This window comes from Pan paniscus, chromosome 17, assembly GCF_029289425.2.
Source record: "Pan paniscus chromosome 17, NHGRI_mPanPan1-v2.0_pri, whole genome shotgun sequence".
Lineage (NCBI taxonomy): Eukaryota > Metazoa > Chordata > Mammalia > Primates > Hominidae > Pan > Pan paniscus.
The window spans coordinates 87,194,046-87,217,264 of record NC_073266.2 but is presented as its reverse complement, the minus strand read 5'-3'; the positions used below and the strand labels follow the sequence as shown (position 1 = coordinate 87,217,264).

The window sequence follows — 23,219 nt, the reverse complement described above, 5'->3', positions numbered from 1 at the left end:
ATATCTCCTCCTCTGTTTTCTGAATACTTTTGCATAGCATTAGTATTATTTCTTATTTAAGTGTCTGATATAACTTAACAACTATTTGGAACTAAAGTTTATGTATTGGAAGTTGCATAACAACATATTATTTTTTTTAAATGATTATAGGGCTTTTTGGATTTTCTGTTTCTCCTTGAGTACGACTGTGTAATTTGAAACCACTGAATGATATGAAATTAGATTATTTTAACTCAATCTAAGAAAAACTATGTTTAAATAAAAATAATTTATTCAGATTTGTTATTAAAGCTAGTGTCTTATATTATCTTGTTTTATTATATGTGGTTCCTGTTTCCTTTTTTATATTTTAATTATCTTCATCCAGTGAACTTTGAGGTATAAATGATACATTGCTTTATTTTCCAGAGCTATAAGATACTATTTTGATGTTTCCATTATGGCAGATGGGAAATTTAGGGCATTTCTTCCTCCCTAGATCCCCCCTCAGATTTAATATTTATTGTAGTAGCATCTGGGATTTGGGAATAATATTGTTGCTATTAAGGTCTTAATCCATGCTCGAAGAAAAATGTGGAGCTTTATAGAATATATTAAAGTGAAAAGTTACAAATTAGTTATTGAAATATCTATCTCAAGAAATTTGAAAAATAACCAGCAATTAAGCCTAAAACTGTAGAGCAACTGAATTATTAGTAATAGTGAATGAGAACAAATATTAATAAAATTAAAAAAATATATACAAAGTTTGCCAGGGCTGTTATAACAAAGTACCACAGACTGGGTGGCTTAAAGAAAGATAATTATTTTCTCACTGTTCTGGAGGCTGGAAGTCCAAGATCAGCGTGCCAGCAGGGTTGATTTTTTTCTGAGGCCTCTCTCTTCAGCTTGTACTGGGCCATTTTCTTCCTATATCTTTATATGGTTTTCCCTCTGTCTCTGCCTGTGTTCAAATTTCCTCTTCTTACAAGGACACCAGTCATATTGGATTAGGGCTCACCTCTGCCTCAATTACCTCTTTAAAGGTACTACCTACAAGTACTATCACATTCTGAGGTACCAGGGGTTAGGACTTCAACATATACATTTTGCGTGAAACAAAATTCAGCCCACAAAATACAGAAAAGAGGTTTAACACATAGGCATGTGTCTAGTGATGCCGACTAAGAAAAGAAGCCACACATGACCAAAAGGAATGAATGCAAAGGTTGCCACCGTACTATAAAAAGATGTTAAAATTATAACGCAAAGATACTCTGATGAAATTTTTGCCAGTAATTTTGAAACTTTTCAAGCAATGGGCAAATTCCTAAAATCAATGGTACATTTTTTTTTAAGCCAATTATAATTGACAGTACATTACCCCCAAATTTCAAGCTTTAATGTATATATGAGCATCACTAGAATTGTTAAAATAGAAATGTCTAGGCTCCACCTCCAGATATTTACTTTGTAGGCGTGGGTGAGCCCAGAATTCCCTTGTTTAATGTGCACCTGACGTGAATGTGATGGAGATGTTCACGCACATCCCAGAGAAACTGACTTTCCTGCCAGGCATTGTGCTGCCTGCTTTCCAAGTCATATCATATCTTACTTAGTCCTCACAACAATCCTCTGAAATAAGGACTATCATTATCCTCAATGTGCAGAGTAGGAAGCAGAGATTAAGAGAATTTCACTAATCTGACCAAGGCCCCATAGCATGTAAAAACTAGAATAGAACTTGATGACATACTAACTTTGTCAACTTTTTTCTGACAGGCTACGTATTTGACTTTCCAGCTTCATACAATATTTTGTTTTAGTACAGCAGGAAAAAAAATGGATAATCGAAACTTATGTATACCAAAAAATGAAATCCCAATATTATATATTGAATTTAGAAAGATTATATTGTTTCTTTTTGTGTTAAATTGCGTTAATTTTCTGTCAAATGAGGACTCACTTAACCCATTTTTTTGTTGTTGTTATTCAAAGTTCAATCCCTGAGCACCCTTGCCTTTTCCTCTAGGCTGAATTGAAAGCTGGCAGAAGTGATTTAGTCACAGGAGCTGGCAGAGGAAAAGGGGTCATCTTATCTCGTTTGTATGCGCCTGTATGCCAATAAAGTTCCTTGTCTCTGCTTTCCTGTGCCATGTCAGTTTCTGCTTCCAGATAATATCTGGGGTCCAGCCTGTAACTAAGGAAAAGTTGAGCACCCTCTCCATGCCACACTCAGTTTTGAGAAAATTGAGGCTCTTTACTTTCTTAAATCTCTCTGGCTTCCAATAACATTGTCTGCTACTTGTCCTATGCCTTTCGTTAAACCCAACAGGGAAAATCACATTCTAGTCTTCTTTTGAAGAAACCTCCAATTTATACGGGATGATATAAGCACGTGTCACTACCCACTTGACCTCCCATGAAAAGAGGAAAGGCAAGGAAGCGTTCTATTTCTTATTTTCCATAAAACTCTTCTTTTCAAGCCACTCTTTTCATCTTGTTGCACATACCTGGAAGCAGTAATTCTGGATTCAGTATTCTCCCCCATAAGCTTTTCTCCTTACATAGCTGTGAATGCTTTCAAAATCTGCATCTTTATTCTTACTGTACAGAGGGCATGTTCCCAGGGCAAAAGAACCAGGATCAGTCCTTTGGTACTTCAAGATATTTCTTCATGTATACATCTCCTTTATAACAGTACAGTTAGACATGGACAAATGGATCATTTAGATTTGACATTGTGAGAAGAGAAGCACTACAAAACATCTTTTGCTTTCCTGAAGCATCTGTGGCAAAGTATAGGGAGAAATAAATATAGCTTTGACCTTTTTCTGGTGTAGTGTGTGTTGAAGACCAAGTGAGAAAAGTGGTGGTTATAATTTGTATTTTTCAAATTTATATGTGGTGTCTATATAAATCAAATAATAAAAGTAAAATGGTACAACACAATGGCAGGCAAAATTGCTACGGTCCATTCAAGACTTTGTGTTGCATCTATTAGTGTCATCTTATTTCTTCTAGAGGGGCTGCTTCCATAATCATTGCCTTTCAGCTTTCCCTGTAGATAATAACCTTTGCTGATTATATCAGCATTTGTAAATATGTGTTTCATGGAACACAAGTCCCACAGGATATGAATACATGTTAGGTGCAGAAGGAGGCACCTAGGTCACGTGAGTTTGGGAAATGTTGGGTTATACAAAGTTAAACAGATTATTATAGGACTTCTCAACAGCTTTACTAATGTATATTGTGACTATCATACAGGGCTGGTATTTGTTTCCTAGGGCTATCATAACAAAGTACCAACAATTGGTTGGCTTAAAATAACAGTAATATATCATCTCACAGTTCTGGAGGCTAGAAGTTTGTAATCAGAGTACTGGCAGGGCCATCCCCTCTCTGGCTGCTCAACGGAAGAATCCTTTCTTGCTTTTTCTAGCTTCTGGTATTAATGGGCAATGCCTGATGTTCCTTGGCTTGTGGACGCATCATCACTCCAGCCACATGGCCGTCTTCTTGTGCATCTTCACATCATCTTCACTTGTCCATATCTATCTCTGAGTCCAAACCTTCCCACTTTACAGTGACATATTAGATGTCACTGGATTATGGCCAACCCTAATTACCTCATTTTAACTTGATTGCCTTTACAAAGAAACTATTTCCAAATAAATCCACATTCTAAGTTATGGAGGGTTTGGATTTCAACATATCTTCTTGGAAGGGACACAATTGTGATACAGTGTTAAGTTCAACAGATTGATTCCCTCACTGCAGAGAGCAGGTCGTCATCATTGTCAGAGTAGCATTTCCAGGAACTCACTTTGGGCAAGACTAGAGCATATGAATGGCGTTTTAGAAACTCAGACGTGAGTGTGCTTGTTTTTTTTTTCCTGATGCAAAAGTTGGTTTTGTTCAGGGTCATCCCATAGATAAAATTATTGCCCTGGAAAACTCTTTTGTTTGGTTATAAAGAATATGTATATAAGTGAATATGGTTTACCCCAGATCCTTAGTAAGATATTGGGGGAAAATCCTCAAAACAGAGAGAGGCCTATTGTTACTGTGGCCATTGTTTTGTCATTAACTGGTTATTTCCCACGAGTAAGGTGCTGCTAATATTGGCTTTAATCATTGATGGACATCAAGAGTTTCAGACTTGCCTGATTGAGAAAGCTAATTTAGAGGAATAAAAAATAATCATAAAAAGGAAAGTGTAAGCTACTTTGATTAGAATTAATCTCACCTCTACCACAGTTCTTTCCTTTTGTTTTTATTTCGGCATATGCTTTATTATACCTGAGATGGTAGATTGTATCATTTTTTATATCAGCTTTTCACTTCCTTTCCATATGTCATACATTCTAACTGCTATTGTGGCCTCATAGATGGGGTGTACTGTGCTTCTTAACTTTGGGCTTGGCAATAGGATTTGCCTTGACCAATGGAATGTTAGTGGACATGAAATATTCAAAGGCTCAAATTGTGTTGCAAATCTGGGCATACTGTCATGCATTACTGTTATCTTTTGTTTTGAGAAGTGTGCTTTGGGAAGTTGCAAGTGTAAGGAGGTTGAGAGACAGATGAAATAGACACTGGCATTGTCTGCAGCTTGGAGCCAGTCTCAGCACAACCCAGTCTAACTCAGCCCAACTTTAGCCTTTTTACCTATGCCTGAACAACGAAGATCTGCTTATAGGTCTGTACTACTGAGATTTTTGTTGACTGGTAACACAACATTATTTTACAAAACCTTAATTGATACACTTTGTTTATGTTTGTCTCCTTTACTACTTTGTGAGCCTCTAAGCATTTTGTTCAATTTTACATTTCTTGTTTAGTTCTTACATATCATAGGTCCTCACAATGTTTGATGAGTCCGGAATGAATGAATGACATTCAAGGGTGTCTGAGTTGAATGTAGGAAGCATGTTTACCATGGCAACCAGGTAATAATTTAGAAACAACACTAGCATATTGCTTTGGTTCTAAGACAAGTTATACAGGTCTTTAGGCTAAAAGAAGAAATGTATGTAGCCCACTCATAAGCAGAGACACTGGGTCCCAGAGAAAGGCAAACCCTTCAATCTGACTCTGAATAAACCAGATGGCAAAGTCTGAGGTTCCATTACTTTTGTTCCAGATGGAGATCTCTTGCATCAGTAGCAAATTGGACCTATCCTTTGTGTCCATTTCCAACTGCATTTGCAGGAATTTCCTACAAGTGAATTGCTTCTTGGTTACGACGTTAACTTTTGCTATTCATGATGAATAAGCAACATTTGTTTTCCACGATTGCTACTATGTGTTGTGAATCCTTTATAAATAACTGTAATGCCATATATTAATATTTTTTATGGTCAGTATAGGCTATCTTAAATACTACTGAAAGACCTGGAGATCCTGGAAATTTTAAGAATTTAAACTTTGAAATGTCTACCAAGTATGCACTTTCCTGTGGCAGTGTCATCTGAAATCAGAACACATTTTCCTCTGTGTGTGTGTGTGTGTCTGTTTATGCACATGTGCATGTGAACTTGTGTTCATGTAACTTTCCCCATACCATGTGGGATTCTGGGTCGATATGAAAACAAGCTGACAGCAGTAGATAAAGATGATTACAGCAAAGGATTTAATCAATAACCACTTTTATCTCAGCAACACACATTATCTTTCACCTTTAAAAATTATTTGTATAAATGTCTCTTCTTAGCTAGTCTCAGGCTGTCTGAAGAGGCAGGAAAACACAAGAAGAGAAGTAGCATTTTTGAATGTCAAAAAAATGCTGTGGTAAAGACTAAGCGGTGTGACTTGATACTGATAGAATACTACAAGATCACCACAAACCATGTTAATGTAATTAATTACAGTAATTCTGCACACATATCTCTTAGTAGAAAAAGTTCAAACTATCCAAGCACATTATTGGCAAAATAATAAAATCATGTTCCTGATGAAGATTCAGCTATATAATTTAATACTAAAATGTCTTAATAAACAATCTATCGTGCTAATTCTTTGATAAAAGATTATTCAATCTATATATATTAGTGACTTCAACCACGTATTAGGAAGTTAATGATTTTATTTTAAAAGGTGTTATGCTTGAAGAGTCTGGAAGAGTGATTGAGAGTCAGTGAAATGACAGCTTTAAAAGTCAATGTTATTTTTAAAGACTTTAGTTAGCTAAAATGCTTTCCCTACACATTTGAGTAAAATAAGTGAGTATATTGTCTAAGAAATAGCTATCTACTCCAAGGACTGGGTGGGAGGGTCCAAGTTGACGGATGAGATATCTTAGTCTTTACCATGAGGTTTTATAGCCTACTGGTAATTTTTTGAGAGAGCATTCTAAATTGGAATTATCATAAGTATGGGGGAAGCCTGTTGATTAGAAAGTGAGAACACTGGGGTATACACCTAAGAAATTGTGCCAATCTCTGTGTGTGTATAGTTGTCTCTGTGTATACACACTAGATTATTGAGCTAGCAAGAGTAGAGTCTGAAATCTTGATATTGCCTCAATGTTTATTCCTTTTATTATTCTCCTAACGTGTTGATGCAAATTTTAAAAAGTTCTAGCTGGCTCTGAATGGGCCAAGAGGAACACAGAAAAGGGATATCATCAAAAGTTATGGAAGTTCTTTAAAGAGGGGGGTGCAGACTTGACGAACCCTGAGCAATGGCTGTATCCGTGGCCTTGGCAGTCAAATAAGGAACTTCCTTCAAGGGGAAGGAGATTCCCAGGGACAGGAAATCCTCCCCATCCAGGAATTTTCTTTTAATGCTAAACATTGAAGAGTCTTAGTGAGTACGTGTCTGTCTCCCAGCATGTGTACTAAAGTTGCAAATTTCCTTATAGGATATCATGTATCTTTGTGGGCCATTTAAATAAACCCAGTATTACCTTTTCCAGCTAAATTACTCATAGATTTGTTAACTATATTTTTAAAGCACATATATCCTTTTGTTTGAAGTTAGGATTATTAAACATAATTAATCTAAGAAAAGCATTTATAGCATTGGTGATATAATTTTAGGTCCACTGTAAAGTATACGCAGGAATTATTTTTTCTCTTCTTTATTTTGACTTGTGTGTGTATGTGTGTTGTGTGTGTGTGTGTGTGTTTTAAAGTCACCTTCTGCTTTTTATGTAGCTTTGGCATTTTATTCTGTTTGTCCTATTCTAAAATAAATCTATATTAAAAATTTCTCTTTATATTCTAGACAATTACTTTGACCTTATTATTAAATTAGAAACAAAATTACGATAAACCAAAGAAGTACATTATACATTTGGATGGAAACCATATATATCTCCAAATCTTCAAAGTAAAAAGCATACAGTCCATGCTACAAGAGGCACAGTATTTCTATTTACAAGCTTAATTTATTCACTTTTTTCATATTTGCTTTATGTAGTACTTGACAAATTTTTATCAGTAAGAGGTGTTTCCTTTTCTTAAACTGTGAATGGAGAGCATACATTTTAAACAGCATGATTATGGACCCTGTGCTTAGCACTGCTCTCAGAAAACAAATCAGAGATGAAATTTGAGAGAGTGTGGGATAGGAACTGGAATATAAACCAGAAGCTAGATAAAGAGCTACAGAAATGCTTTTGTGACTTTCTAAAAACTCAAATGGAAGCAATATTTGGAACTTATTATATATGTTCATGATCCATGAGCAGAAAAAAACTTTTTTCATTTTAGCAACAAATAAAAAATAGTGCTACAATGGGCCATGAGCTAGCAATGGCTGTTGACAGTATTGTTATTAGTAATAATGAGAATATAATCATCATGTGCTATCATGTGCTCTTTTACCTACGCTATTTAGTTTATGACCCACAGATAATTCAAGAATTGCTTTCTTTTTTCTTTTTTTGAGATATGGCCTCACTCTGTCACCCAGGCTGGACTACAGTGGCCCAATCTTGGCTCACTGCAACCTCCGCCTCCCAGGCTCAAGTGATCCTCCCACCTCAGCCTCCCGAGTAGCTGGAACTATAGGCACACGCCACCACAGCCCGCTAATTTTTGTAATTTGTAGAGACAGGGTTTCACCATGTTGTGCAAGCTGTTCTTGAACTTCTGAGCTCAAGCAATCCACCCACCACTGCCTCCTAAACTGCTGGGATTACAGGTGTGAGCCACCACACCCGGCCCAGAATTTCTTCTTAATAAATAATGTCAAGTTTCCTCAATATCCTTCAACCTTTCAAAACACCGATCATCAAAACTTAGCAACACTAAAAAGTTTCTATTTTCACACTATTCAATCATCTGGTGGTGGTGATCATATTTTTATAAATGAGCTCACAATCAATGAATATTGACGGGCTGAATAATATTACTCCAATTCTGTTATTTAGAGTTGCTAGTCAAGAACATGCAGCATAAATTGTTATGAGACATTAGAAACGCTTGTTAAACTAGAGAACAGTGTAGTAAGTCAACACCATTAGAAACAAAAACCTCAGTTTTGTGAAACCCTGAGATTTTACTCACTACTTTCCTCCTTGTAATATTAGCCAAATGTCCTAAAAGCTACCGATAACCTGATAAGCCAAATCTGTTAATATAGACTCTAAATCTGTAATAAGTCTCCAAGAAGAAACTGGAGGGATGCTAGCCATTCAAAAGTCTTCTGAAGAACAAGTTAACCTATTAGTTATTAGGATAAAAGGCAATGCCACAGACAAGAAGCCAGGAGACCTGGGTTGTACCTTAGCATTTTCTCCAGTTGTTACACCATTGTGGGAAAGTTCCTTAATAACTTGAACTGTTCAGTTTATGTTATATATATGTTTCTGAGACAGGGTCTTACTCTGTTGTCCAGGCTGGAGTGCAGTGGCATGATCTTGGCTCATTGCAACCTCTGCCTCCCAGGTTCAAGCAATTCTCGTGCTCCAGCCTCCCAAGAAGCTGGGACTACAGGCGCGGGCCACCACACCCAGCTAATTTTTGTATTTTTAGTAGAGATGAGGTTTTACCATGTTGCCCAGGCTGGCCTCGAACTCCTAGCCTCAAGGGATGGGTCACCCTCGGGCTCCCAAAATGCAGGGATTACAGGTTTGCGCCACTGCACTCGGCCTCTTTGATTTAAAAAATATGATTGGTCTGAAACATTTCTGAGATCCTTTCCAGTTTCAAAGTTCTACAATTACAAGGGTATTCTGAAGTGATGGAAGGCAATCTCACACCTACCATTCTGTTCCCGCTGCACTCCTGCGGCCAGAAGGTCGGGCTCCCCAAGGCTGATGTCATTGAGCCTCGTCCCCAGACACTCCATGCAGAGGTGCTTGCACCACTCCTCGGCCTCCAGCTCTGAAAGTAACCACAACATCACCAGTCAAGCAATGCTCCCTAGGAATGATGCAAGAATAATATTCCCTTAACCATTTTCCCAGGTAACTGGCAAGAGTTAAGAACCTGCCTTTAAAAAAAACAAAAAACTGTATTTAGGAAGTGAAAATAAGTCCCAAAAATTATTTCCTACTCTTTGACATTATATTTTTAAGTGGTTTATCTTATTTGTAGTACTTTACCTTATTTACAAATAATAGTCTGAGAATATTTGTTTCCTATATAGCATAGTTTAGATTGATTTTATTTGGGGAGGAAAATTTACTTTTAAAATAATAAATTAGCCATCATGCTTTACATTTTATATACATATATACACACACACACATATAATATATATATACACATATATATACTTCAAAACATGCTTTGCATAATAAATACATTTAATTTTATGTCAATGTAAATTAAGTAAGTAAATATAAAATAGAAAATAAATATATAAGTGAATAGTTGAAAAAATGTCAGGTTAGATTAAACAAATGAACGTTTTCCTGAAAGTGACTTAGATTTGTATGAGTTGAAGACCTGATCCCCAAGTCATTCTGAATTGTAATGGATCATAAATCAGCTCTAGAATGTGATCATTTTTCTTTGTAAACAATACAAATTAGGCTATTCTTATTTTTTTAAAAAGTTGGGGTAGAATTTAAAAGTATCTCTTCTCTTTGGAAAATTCCAATTACCTAAGACGTTGATTAGATCATTGCTCTTTTTTTCTATGATTACCTCCCAATTGCTTTATAATCACATTTTCCTCTTGCTTAAGACATTAGAATGTGTTACATCAACACAAAATCCTGTCATATCTAAAGTTTTCACAGGCTTTCATAAACATAAGTGAATTTGACTTTCGTGTAAGCCCTGTGCGAGTGAGGTAGCCAAGGGTTAGGATCATATCTGTGCCTCAAATCATTGGTCAGCATCAAAACAGAATTGGAAATCAACCAAGTCTTCCAGCTATTTTACTACGCAGAAATTTGAAAAGGTGTCTCAGGTTTAATATTTTAGGCCAAGCTCCAATATCACTGTACAGAAATTGGATAAGAACTTTCCGTTGACGTCTGCCCAGAGAAGTTTCTGACTTTTCCATACAGCATAAATCTGTAGTAATATGGATTCTCTGTAAATCTCTTGTTGCTCTCTGTGGATGACACCTCACCCTTTGTCTTGGCATTTTAAATGCCCCATGAAAAGTTATCTGTGACAGGTTTTCTTGACTTTTGGGATCTGAATACCAACACTGGGCTCTCCTTGATGGTCAACACCATCAAATTTGGGTAATGTTTTCTTTCTGAGCTTAGTCATGCTGCAGCAAAAATAAGTTTCATCAATGAGATGTGAAGACAAATTTATCATTTATTTTTACTTTTCTCAAGTCCATGACATACTTTTAAAAATAACAAAAGAAAGAACATGCAGTTCCCCATGGGATCCTGTTCTAATAAAAATAATAGTTCCAATGTTCCTATCATGAGAAGCACTTTTATTTACAAAAGTACAGTTTGCATGTGTCAGGGACCATCCCCTCACTGATGTAAGGCATATTATCAAACTATGTCAAGGATCAGGAAGATTTTCAAGAGGGCCTGGTTCCCTCACTTGAGTGGAGTCAGAGGCCTGGGATTAGCTGCTCAGGCATTTCCTTAGGAACCCAGAAAATAATCCTTTCCAACCACAAGGCTACCAATATAATAAATGCGCCATTTGTGGGGGCTATGGCTTACTAAAAATAACAAAAACAAAAAACAAAAAACAAAAAACAAAACTTTTTTCTTTTAGGAAGTAAATGCCAGACTTCATAGAAAAAATTTACAGGAGCAACAAAAGCATATATTGAACGTACTTTTATTAGATATATAAGTATTTATAAAATGTATACAAGATTTAAAATATTTTCTTTTTTTTTTTTTTTTATTATACTTTAAGTTTTAGGGTACATGTGCACATTGTGCAGGTTAGTTACATATGTATACATGTGCCATGCTGGTGCGCTGCACCCACTAACTCGTCATCTAGCATTAGGTATATCTCCCAATGCTATCCCTCCCCCCTCCCCCCTCCCCACCACAGTCCCCAGAGTATGATATTCCCCTTCCTGTGTCTATGTGATCTCATTGTTCAATTCCCACCTATGAGTGAGAATATGCGGTGTTTGGTTTTTTGTTCTTGCGATAGTTTACTGAGAATGATGGTTTCCAATTTCATCCATGTCCCTACAAAGGATATGAAATCATTTTTTATGGCTGCATAGTATTCCATGGTGTATATGTGCCACATTTTCTTAATCCAGTCTATCATTGTTGGACATTTGGGTTGGTTCCAAGTCTTTGCTATTGTGAATAATGCTGCAATAAACATACGTGTGCATGTGTCTTTATAGCAGCATGATTTATAGTCATTTGGGTATATACCCAGTAATGGGATGGCTGGGTCAAATGGTATTTCTAGTTCTAGATCCCTGAGGAATCGCCACACTGACTTCCACAATGGTTGAACTAGTTTACAGTCCCACCAACAGTGTAAAAGTGTTCCTATTTATGGCAACAAAAGACAAAATTAACAAATGGGATCTAATTAAACTAAAGAGCTTCTGCACAGCAAAAGAAACTACCATCAGAGTGAATAGGCAACCTACAACATGGGAGAAAATTTTTGCAACCTACTCATCTGACAAAGGGCTAATATCCAGAATCTACAGTGAACTCAAACAAATTTACAAGAAAAAAACAAACAACCCCATCAAAAAGTGGGCGAAGGACATGAACAGGCACTTCTCAAAAGAAGACATTTATGCAGCCAAAAAACACATGAAAAAATGCTCATCATCACTGGCCATCAGAGAAATGCAAATCAAAACCACTATGAGATTTAAAATATTTTCTAACAGTCAACCAAAATATTATAGGTTAAACCAATTTACATGCTATGTATCAAGAAATGTTTGAAATTTCTGTCAAGGGAGACACTATGATTATTGTTTTTCTTTTTTTCTTTTTTTTTATTATTATACTTTAAGTTTTAGGGTACATGTGCACAACGTGCAGGTTTGTTACATATGTATACATGTGCCATGTTGGTATGCTGCACCCATTAATTCATCATTTAACATTAGGTATGTTTTTCTTTTAAATTTTTAATGTTTTAAATTTTTCAGAAGACTCCACGATGTAAAAATAATGTAAAGTCACACGCAATTAAAATCTTTTTTGCATTATTCTTTGTAATAATATTTCCAGTTCTCTACAGATAAGGATGAAAATATCTAATGTGCTATTTGGGAGTAAAAATTAGAACGTTAAATATGTCAAAGCACCTTGGTGCCAATATTCTCTTTAAGCAGTAAGTCGGTGCATGCCCAGACATTTAAGAAATATATAATTCACTCCTTCTTTGTGTTAAGTCTTTTGTCCCAGGGTTTAATGAGATGAAGAAAGCAATCATACAGTAAAAGGCTTCTATGAAACTGGAGTGGACTCTTTCAAGCAGAACTAAATGCAGAATTTCTGTTAAGTGCTGGAACAAAGAAGTCTCCCATCACAGCAATGAGAGGTATTCATGGGCTCCTACCAGCAGATAAAGATGTCTTTTGCAGACAGTGCTTCAGCATTTTAGTAGTGTAGTAGCATATAAGAATAGGAATAGCAAGAATAATAAAAGTAGAGTACATACTGTCACACTAAAGTCTGAACTGTAAACTATTTCAAAGAGAGAGAGGAAGAGAGATTCTTACAATTCAGGGCTCATTCCTTTAACAAATATTTATTGTGAACTCTCCATATGCCAGGCACTGTGCTAGGAGGTTATATGAAAAACACACCATTTCTGCTCTCAATAATCATAGAGTCTACTGGGATGGGCAGGTGGGTTTAGTATATGGTGCTCTGGAAGGCTGTTAGCCTAGCTAGGCAGAAACTGAGGAACTATGCCAAAGGCTCAGCAGAGTGAAAGTATCAGGGCAAGCAGAGAGAAAATGATGATGTGTATGTTAGTGAGTGTGTGTGTATATCAGTGTGTGTATGTGGGTGTGAGTGTGCATAGCACTGTATGTATAATGTGTGGGTGTGTGTGCACACAGCAGTTTTGATGAGTGTGTGTGAGTGTGCATTTGTAGTCATATTTTGTGAGTGTATGAGTGTGTGTTGGAGGTGTCTGGGAGGAGTGAGGGAGATGCCTGGGGTGGAGAGGGAAAGACATTTGCAGGGTAGCAAGAGTGACATCCTGTAACAGCTGGAGATAGCTCTGAGTTCATGTAGAAAAATGTGAGAGACAGTATCAGTTCATTCTTTTCATGATTTTCTAGTATTTGGCTCAATAAGATCAGTCCTAAAACTTCACCTCAAAAGTATTAACCTTTGTAGACTGTATACTTGGAGCTAACAGTTTTGCTGCACATAAGCTGAATTTCTTTGACTTTTAGACAAAGCTTTGGTTTTATAAATCTGTTTTTGACAGTCACCACCTTTCAAATATTACAACTATGCTTTTTAATTCTTCTTTCTTAGGCAAGCTCTATGTATTGAAGTCTTTTAATCTTTTATTGCATGTTAATTTTTTTCTATCACTATTTAATTGGTGTTTTTCTCTAAATTATCTTTCATCTTTCATTTTTATATTTTTTTACAGAACAGAGATTCAATACAAATGCAATAATCTGAACCCACCCACTGCATTTTAAAATGTTTGTTTTCCCATAGACCGAGTGCCTTTTGTAATTTGCTTTATCTTTCAAACTTTTCAGTCTACACATACTGTGTAAATAATTAAATTTCATTATGGGAGAATAAAGACATTAAAGGGTTCTATAAAGTTTTTTATTTTTCTCTTCATGATGAAGTGCTTTTTCATTAAGATGCCTTTTTCAGATAGCTTGCAGCTATGTTCAAATTTTTAATTGAGTAAATAACTTTTTCTCTGGACTAGAAACACAAATAATGTTTTCATTATATAGAGGATTAGTTAAATGAAGAAATTTGGTAATTTCCAAAAGGAAAATTGAAAGTCATTTGGGAATAATACGACAAATGGAGACTAGAGATTAAATTAAATGGTGAATTATGTGACAAATGGGTTGACTGACTGCAGAGAAAATGATGGGAGTCCAAAGCCAATTCAGTCAAAGATGGTGGCTCCTCCCTGTGTTTCAGTGTCTTTCCATTTCTCCACAGAATTCTGGGGAAAGTATGGTGTCTTACAATACAGTGACATGGGACTGATGCAGTGCTATTTTTAATTCTTATTCGAAGGGGATCAGAGAAGAGGTATTTAAATAGAAGGCCTTTAATAAATGCCTATTGACTAAGTAATTAGATTCAAGCTTTATTGCTTTTACTAAATTTAGCCCTTAAGATAATGACATTAAAGTTAAATGATCCAAAATGAGCTATATTTGAAAACAGACTGAAAAAGTTTTCATCATATATATATATATACACAGAAAATATGCTATCAGCCCAAAATTACGTAGCAGAATTAAAAATAGCACTGCATCAGTTTCATGTTATTTTATCAGAAGATGCAAGTAAGACTTTTTTGTGTGAAAATAATAAATCATTGTATCTAGTTCCCACTGGAGTTAGCTTTTATTAATAATCTTTGGAAAATGTAGACAAAATAATCCTGTTTCGTCTTCAGCATAAGCAGAAATTCTTAATTCTATCTAATTCTTATGTTCTGTGCAGATTTGCTATGATTTGATGATAAAGGTTGTTTTCATATTTATTAACGTCTTAAATACATGCTTTGCTGTGAAGTGAAGAAAAATGTTTCCCTTACAGGCTATTGCTTAGAGAATATAAAACTCTCCCTTATTGTCATTTAAAATTTATAGAACTATTAAAATATAAGACATTTTGATGATGCTTTCATTCTTGAAAACTGGCGTGACTTTCTACTTAACTGGCCTTGCTGATGTTTTATGGACTTTTGTTTCCCCACCTTCCCCACCCACCCCACCCTTTTTTTTTAATAGTGGGAAGACAAGAAACCAGTTAAAACATAAACACTGCCGGGCGCAGTGGCTCACGTCTGTAATCCCAGCACTTTGGGAGGCTGAGGTGGGCGGATCACTTGAGATCAGGAGTTTGAGACCAGCCCGGCCAACATGGCGAAACCCCGTCTCTACTAAAAATACAAAATTAGCCGGGCGTGGTGGCGCACGCCTGTAATCCCAGCTACTCGGGAGTCTGAGGCAGGAGAATCGCTTGAACACAGGAGGCGGAGCTTGCGGTGAGCTGAGATCGCGCCATTGCACTCCAGCCTGGGCAACAAGAGCAAAACTCCATCAAAACAAAACAAACTAACTAACAAACAAAACCACCTAAATGCTTGTTTCAGCAAAGATCAAAAGCATGGATCTCTGGTTAGCCTACAGGAACAAGCTTTTTCTGTTGAAGTCAGATTTGTAGAGTTGACCAGTGTAGAGATGGGGGTACGATTAGTTTTCTAAGTAGGAAGTGCATTTATTTCCTTTCTGTGGAGTTCCCCTCATTTCCTCCCTTCCACAAAGTTCACTGATACCTAATAGTCCTTTAAAATGTGGTTCAAATATGGCCTTCTTAGTTTAGCTCTTCAGACCCATGTTTAGATGTGACACCTTTCCTCTACATTTCCATAACAGTGTAGAGAATTTTATCATAGCCCCTAAATATCAGATGAGATTGGGTGCATTCAGGGTGATATGGCCGTAGACGCCCCTACGTATCAATGAGCGATTGTTCTGCCTTTCCCAGTCAACTTTAAGAAATTGGAGTGCAGGAAACTTACTTGATCTAGTCACCCTTTACCCTAGAACTGCACCTGGATATGGAAAAGAATACATAAATATGGAACAATTAGGTCTATATCATTTGCAGTTTATTCCCAGAAATTCAAAACAAATTCTAAAGCCAAATGCAAATAATTTGGTGAGTAGTCTCTTGGAGGATATTTTGAGGTCTCTATTGTCTCCATTTAAGTAGAGTTTATAAGTCTTGCTTAGCTAGGTAAAATAGATCTTTAGAAAAAGAAACAGAGCACTACCTGACATGGTTCCCTACTGAACTTAATGATAAAATATCATCTATTCAAAAAAGGTTTCTTATTTTATTGGCTATTGTTTCTTTCAACCTCATTAGGAATATTTATGCAACCCAAAGGTTTTGCATAAACTCTTCTAATTTTATTTGTGATCAGCACTTGATTAAATTTTTATTTTCTATATAGATATGACAGTGGAATCTTAGAAAAAGTCAACTTAGAGCCAAGGAAATGTGTTACCACCAAAATGCATCTTTGATGCAGATAATCATGACTTGTTTTCCTTGATTTAACAGCAGGCTGATACATCAACTTTCTGGACTCAATACAGAAAACCTTATTCTGCTACTTCTTTTATGAATTGAAGGAGTGAGATTAGGCTTTCAAACATGGCCAAAGAGAAAATTGCCCCTACCTATTTTCCAAAGTAACAAATGACAAATAGCTGCAATTGATAGAACAATCAAATGTGCTGCTTTTTTGCCTGACAAGAATTCATTGTAAAATTCTTTAATACGGAGGTTAGTGAATGACACAAGAGCTTAAAACAATCCAGAGAAAACAAGAAAGAACAGAAATGGACACCAGTAAATGATCTGAAAAGAATGGTGTAGTGTGTGTGTATGTGTGTGTGTGTGTGCGCGCGCGTGTGTGTGTGTTGGGGGAGGGAGGCAAAGATGGTAATTGGATATTTTTTAAAAATTACGAGCTTAAAAAGGATCCTTTCCGACAACTTGGAAGCTCACCTTGAGAATGAGTGCATTTCTGTGATGGAAAGCCAGCATTGGGGGAGAATTCTTAATAGATGCCAATAGCAAATTTGATGCACAGGCCGGGCACGGTGGCTCATGCCCATAATCACAGCACTTTGGGAGGCCGGGGTGGGAGGATCATGAGGTCAAGAGATTGAGACCATCCTAGCCAACATGGTGAAACCCTGTCTCTACTAAAAACACAAAAATTAGCTGGGCATGGTGGCATGTGCCTGTAATCCCAGCTACTTGGGAGGCTGAGGCAGGAGAATCACTTGAACCTGGGAGGCAGAGGTTGCAGTGAGCCAAGATCATGCCACTGTACTCCAGCCTGGTGACAGAGTGAGACTCTGACTCAAAAAAAAAAAAAAAAATTGGTGCACAAGTTTTTTAGGTTTCTCAAGAATACAATAATCAAGCAGACAACTTTTTGAGGAAGAGGTGCTATCAAGACCCTTTATCTTAGTCATACTTTCCTAAGACCCCAAAAACAATTGCTTTCTGTGCAACTCTTCTGAGGTGGTTGGCAGTTGAGAGAGAAACAGACAGGAAGAGCTGTGTGCAGGAATATGAAAACATAGCCAACGATATGGGTATCTAAACTGGAAGTCTGAAATCATACAGAGCTCTAAAACTGTTTGTACCAAATCTGTTACAAAAACATTTTGACGTTAGTCCCTATTGAACGTGGAACTGAATTTGGCCAAACGACACCAACAAATCTGAAAGTGTATTTATTCCAGAGCCTCCTGAAAGGAAGGAAAATCAAATTGATAACAATAAATAAATAAATAAATATGTTGAAAAAAATCAAATTGATAACAGCTTGATTTTCTTCCGAGGAGGACCAGCGTTGGACTTTTGTCCTTCGGAACTATAAGATAATAAATTTGTGGTGCTTTCTGCTACTGTGTGTGGCAATTTGTTATGTCAGTAGTAAAACACCAAAACAAATATAAAGGCCAAATATTTTATTCCTTTCTAATAGGAAAGCTTCCAAGCGCGCTAATTAATGGGATGTGATCTATGAAAACAATGAGAAATATATATAAGGAATATGGTGTGATTAAATCTACTTGAAGCTTAACAAATTAAATAGGAATTTCCAGATTATTAACATGAAGGGGAAAAAAAAATCTCAAGGCAGAGAATGCTGATCTGCCAAAAGCCAACCGAGAACAAGAGCAGGAGGGTCAGAGCGGGGGTGCGGGAAGGGGTCTGAGGGAGAGTTGGAGCAACCACCAGAAAGATTAGATCCACCAGTAACCTGAAAGTACTGAAAATGTACGAAGGAAGAGATTTCGAAGGACATCTGGTATAAAGGACGGGTGTTATATAAAAGGCCAAGCATGTGATTTAAAAACACATTGGGTTTAGAGGAGCAAGTCTTCCAGTTGCATAGCTTACATCATGAAATACTACGCAGCCATAAAAAAGAACAAAATGATGTCCTTTGTAGCAGCATGGATGCAGCTGGAGGCTAATATCCTACTAGAATTAATGCAGAAACAGAGAACCAAATATTGCATGTTCTCACTTTTAAGTGGGAGCTAAACACGAAGTACACATGGACACTGAGGAGGGAACAAGAGACGCCAGGGCCTACTTGAGGGTGGAGAGTGGGAGGAGGGAGAGGATCAAAAAATTACCTGTCGGGTACTTTGCTCATTATCTGGGTGACAAAATAATCTGCAATTTACCCATGTAACAACCCTGCACATGCACTCCCCTGAACCTAAAATAAAAGTTGAAGGGAAAAGAATAAAAGCAAAGAGAGAGGAAGAAACACCCTTTAGCAATTGGGTGGTAGAGGGAAAAGAAGAAAAAGTAGAAGATTAGGGTCCTGTAAGTAACATGTTGCCACAGTATCAGGGAACTGACCATCCCTATCACAAAAGGCAAGCAAACAAAACCCTACCATACTTCCTGGGCCTTATTAAAATGACAGAAAAAGGGCAATATTAAACTAGGACTTTTTCATTGACAAAATACTTTTAATTACAAACTCTGTTAACTATTGAGTAGTCAGATGCTGTGTTTTAACCTTTTTTGTTCAAATATTTAATTTTGTAAAGATTGAGATATAAATTTTATGTATTTATCATGTACAACATGATGCTTTGAGTCACATACATTGCGGAATGATCAAATCCAGCCAAACAACAAACTAGGACTCTTATACATCATCCCGATATCATAAAAATCAGCAAAGAAAATAAAAGTCCATAGAGAACTACTGCAGAAATTCAAGACAAGAAAATTCACACAAATTCAAATAAATTAAGGAAAATAAACTCCTACCACACCTCAATCCCCAAAAGTAACATGAAGCAGAAGAAAACTATGAGTACACTCCAAAAATAGTTGAATGTGCTCAATCATTGAGGGTGTAAAATATAAACTTGAATCAAAAATTCGTAAACTAAGAATGGAAATGAACAAAAACTATAGGAAAAATGAAAAGAATAGCATGAAAGAAGTGAAAAAAGACAAACCTAGGATTGAAACATAAAGTACAAGGTATGTAAGGTAGAATAGCGTCAAATGAACACTTATTAAGAGGCATTGAGTAAAATACAAAAATAAAGTTGTCAATAAGAAAGAAGTAAAAAGCATTGAGGAGAAGCAGTGGAAATGGATAACAGGAGAAGAGGAATGGTAACTAGGATCAGTATAGCAGTGGAGTGGTGAATGGTGGCGATGAGAATCATTCACATTTAGGATATATTCAGGAAAGCCTATAAGATTTGCAAGCAGGGTATGAGGGAAAGAGAAATTAAAGATGAATACAAAAGTTTTAGCCTTTACAACTGGAAAAATGGATTTATCATGTAGTGAGATGACGAAGACTATGAGAAAAGCAGATTTAGAGGAAAATAACGAGAGTTCAGTTTTAGAAATAATTCTCAGGTTCTTATTAGTTATTGAAGTGGGTGGATGAATAGGCAGTTCACTATATGAGCTTGGTATTCAGGAGAGAAATTCAGATCGGACTTATAAATGTGGGAGTCAACAGTATATTGATTCCTTTTAAAGTCACGGGACTAAATGAGATCACCAAGAAGTCTGAGTAGGTAGAAAAAAAGAAGACATTTAAGGGCTAAGACCTGAGATACTCCCACAGTTTGATATTTGGGAAACAAACAGGGAAGGCAACTAAGACATAACAGACATTTAAGGAAGAAGAAACCAGAAAAATGTGCAATATGCTGAAAGCCAAGAACAAAAAATGTTTCAAGGAGGAGAGAGTAGCTGACTTTTTCATGCTAGCAAAGCTCAAGTCAAATGAAGTCCAAAAATTGATTGTAAGATTTTTCCAAACTGGAGAGCATAGCTACCTTAATAAGGAAAGTTTTGTTAGAAAGTTTTTGTTACCTTTTTCTTAAGGTAGCATTAGCTCCCTTAATAAGGCAAGTTTTTGTTAGGCTTCCCTTATTGTCTTTGTTGGAAGACAAAAGACAGCTTGAATAAGTGCAAGAGAAAGCAGGAGAGAAGAGAAACAGAAGTTGGAGTCAGTGCAGACAGTTAAATAATAGACAACTCAATCTAGAAGTTATTTATTTTGTAATTTTTTTTAGGTCAAGAAGAGAAATATCTGGCACAATAGCTGCTGAGGGAAGTGATATCAAGAATTTTGGTTGATGATGACTTCTAGTAGCATAAAAAGAATATCAGGATGTGTGCAGGGGCGTGAGAAGGAGTTGGAAAGACCATTATAAAGCCCAAGATATGAGATTCTAGAGATGAAAGAGGCAGGAGAAAGAGCATGTAGCTGACATGGACAGAGATAAAGGGCACGTTGAGATTAATTCTGACAGCCCCATGCTGATGCTCTGTGGAAAATTATGAGAACTAAAGGGAGGTTGGGATGGGGGGGCGGTCCTTCTGGGAGCACAGTGTCCCTGGTGGCTCCTACTGACAGAGGTGGAGCCTGCAGATGGGCAGACTTATTTCCTTAAAACGAAGCTATTTCCTCATTGCTGCAGAGGAAACTTCCTTGAGTTGGTGTCATGCTGAGTACACAGCTTATGAATCCCTGCTGATGGCAGCCTGCAGCAACTTTTGCCAAAGGTGACCCAGGGTTGTCAGCAGATAGTTATTTCTTATTCAATCCATGTAACAAACCTTGGGGTCATTTTTGACATCTGTCATCTAACTCATTCCATTCCTTCATTTCACATCATCCATTCCATTCAATGAACATGTTTTTGAGTTCCACTATGTGGAAAACACCATAAATGGGCCAATATAATAGCAAATAGCAACATGGTGCCTGCATCAGTCTGAATATGTGATGTCGATGATTAACAGAGCCATTCTGCAGACTCACTGTGTAATTGAGAAAAAAAAAATTTGTTGGGTTAAGACACTGAAATTTTGGGATTGTTTGTTATAGGTGCATGCCTAACATTTCCTGTCTAATTTAAAAAAAAATAAAAGAAATAAAGAATAGAAGTCAGCTGAGAAGGGTGATGCTATGTGTCACTGTCTTGGTGCTCAGTCAGCAAGGGAAAGGAAATGAACTGGGCGTTGGATAGAGGCTGATCCATGTTATGCAGTAGGGAAATATTTGGTTAAAACGTCACCTGTAGTAACTTGGTGAATGGATTAGAAAATATCCACCCTAGGAAAAGGAGTTGGAAGATAAAATATTAACAAACTTATCAGCATATGTTAGTTGCCATAGGCTCTATTTGGCAGGGTATTAAGAAAAAGAATTGCTCAGTTTGCACATAGGATCAAAAGGAGATAGAGTGTATTTAAAACTTGGAGCTTTTCAAGGTTGAAAAAGGCAACTGCTTCTCAACTCCAAGTCAATACCAATAAAATAAAAATGATAAGCCTTTGAGCTACATGCCGTTTCTTAAAGCCTGTGAATGGTTGAAAGCATCTCAGAGTCAAGGTCTGCTCAAAGGTGAAGCCCAATATGCTTGCTTAATAGAGAAATGGTTCAGGGAAACGAGAGCAAAGGGGTGGTTCTCCCACCAAAATCTGAGGGCATAAGGTCTGAGAGAGAAACAGCAGGAGGCTTAAGATTGAAGAGAAGTACTTCTAGAAAAAAAAAAAAAAATCAAAACTGTGGGTGTAACTACTGGCCCATGGAACCAAGTAAAATCAAATAGATCACAAAACTGCAAAGTTTTAAAGAGTTAAACTGCCAAAGAAATCCAAAACTTCTCTAAAAAGTCAATCGCTTTTGGAGCTTATAAATCATCCTTGAGCTTCTAGGGCCGAAAGCATCTGAAGAAGTTTCTTAGCTCCTAAAGAAAGTGTATACTCCCATGCTCGCTTCAGAGATCGAGTTAAGGCAGACGATAGAAAATTGGAAAACTCCCAGAAAATGACATCACTTCAGATAACAATGGACTGGTGGCCCCCTCCCAGAGTGCAAAATTACTACCTAATCAAATAATTAGGTGCCTATAATTAGGTACAAATAATTAGGTACCTATAATTAGGTACAAATAATCAAATACCTCATTCCACATAGCAAGGAGGCTCTGAAACTGTCTATCCCATCTCATTTCACAAGTGTGCATTGGGTCATAGGTTTCTAGCTCATAAAGAGTCACATCTGGACTGGCTGTAGGGACAACCTTGCATTGCCCAGAATCCTGGAGTCATGACTGGATGAGACATTGAGTTAGTGTCTTTTGGGGAGGAGTGCATGCATTTTTTTTTTTTCTGTTTTTTGAGACGGAGTCTTGCTCTGTCACCCAGGCTGGAGTACAGTGGCACAATCTCGCCTCACTGCAACCTCCATCTCCCGGGTTCAAGCGATTCTTCTGTCTCAGCCTCTGGAGTAGCTGGGACTACAGGCATGCACCACCATGCCTGGCTAATTTTTTTTGTATTTATACAATATGGGGGTTTCACCATATTGACCAGGCTGGTCTCAAACTCCTGACCTCGTGACCCACCCACCTTGGCCCCCCAAAGTGCTGGGATTACAGGCGTGAGCCATCGTGCCTGGCCACATTTTGCTTTTAGGAAGAAAATGATGTTCAGTGAGCAGAAGCATGCTTGGTGGGATCCTTTGCACAGTTTCTTGTTCAGCTGGATTTAGAGCTGCTGCTTTTGGGCACATGGCAAG

General features: G+C 37.0%; 1 protein-coding gene across 2 annotated transcripts in view; it reads right to left on the bottom strand.

Annotated features, from left to right (window-relative positions):
- The window catches only part of DOK6 (docking protein 6), a 443,254-nt gene that overhangs the window by 162,657 nt on the left and 257,378 nt on the right, over window positions 1-23,219 (bottom strand). For both annotated transcript variants that reach the window (XM_034944008.3, XM_034944006.4), the window contains exon 4: window positions 9,198-9,317. In XM_034944008.3, the coding sequence (XP_034799899.1) occupies window positions 9,198-9,317 (120 nt within the window). The remainder of the gene's footprint in view (window positions 1-9,197; window positions 9,318-23,219) is intronic.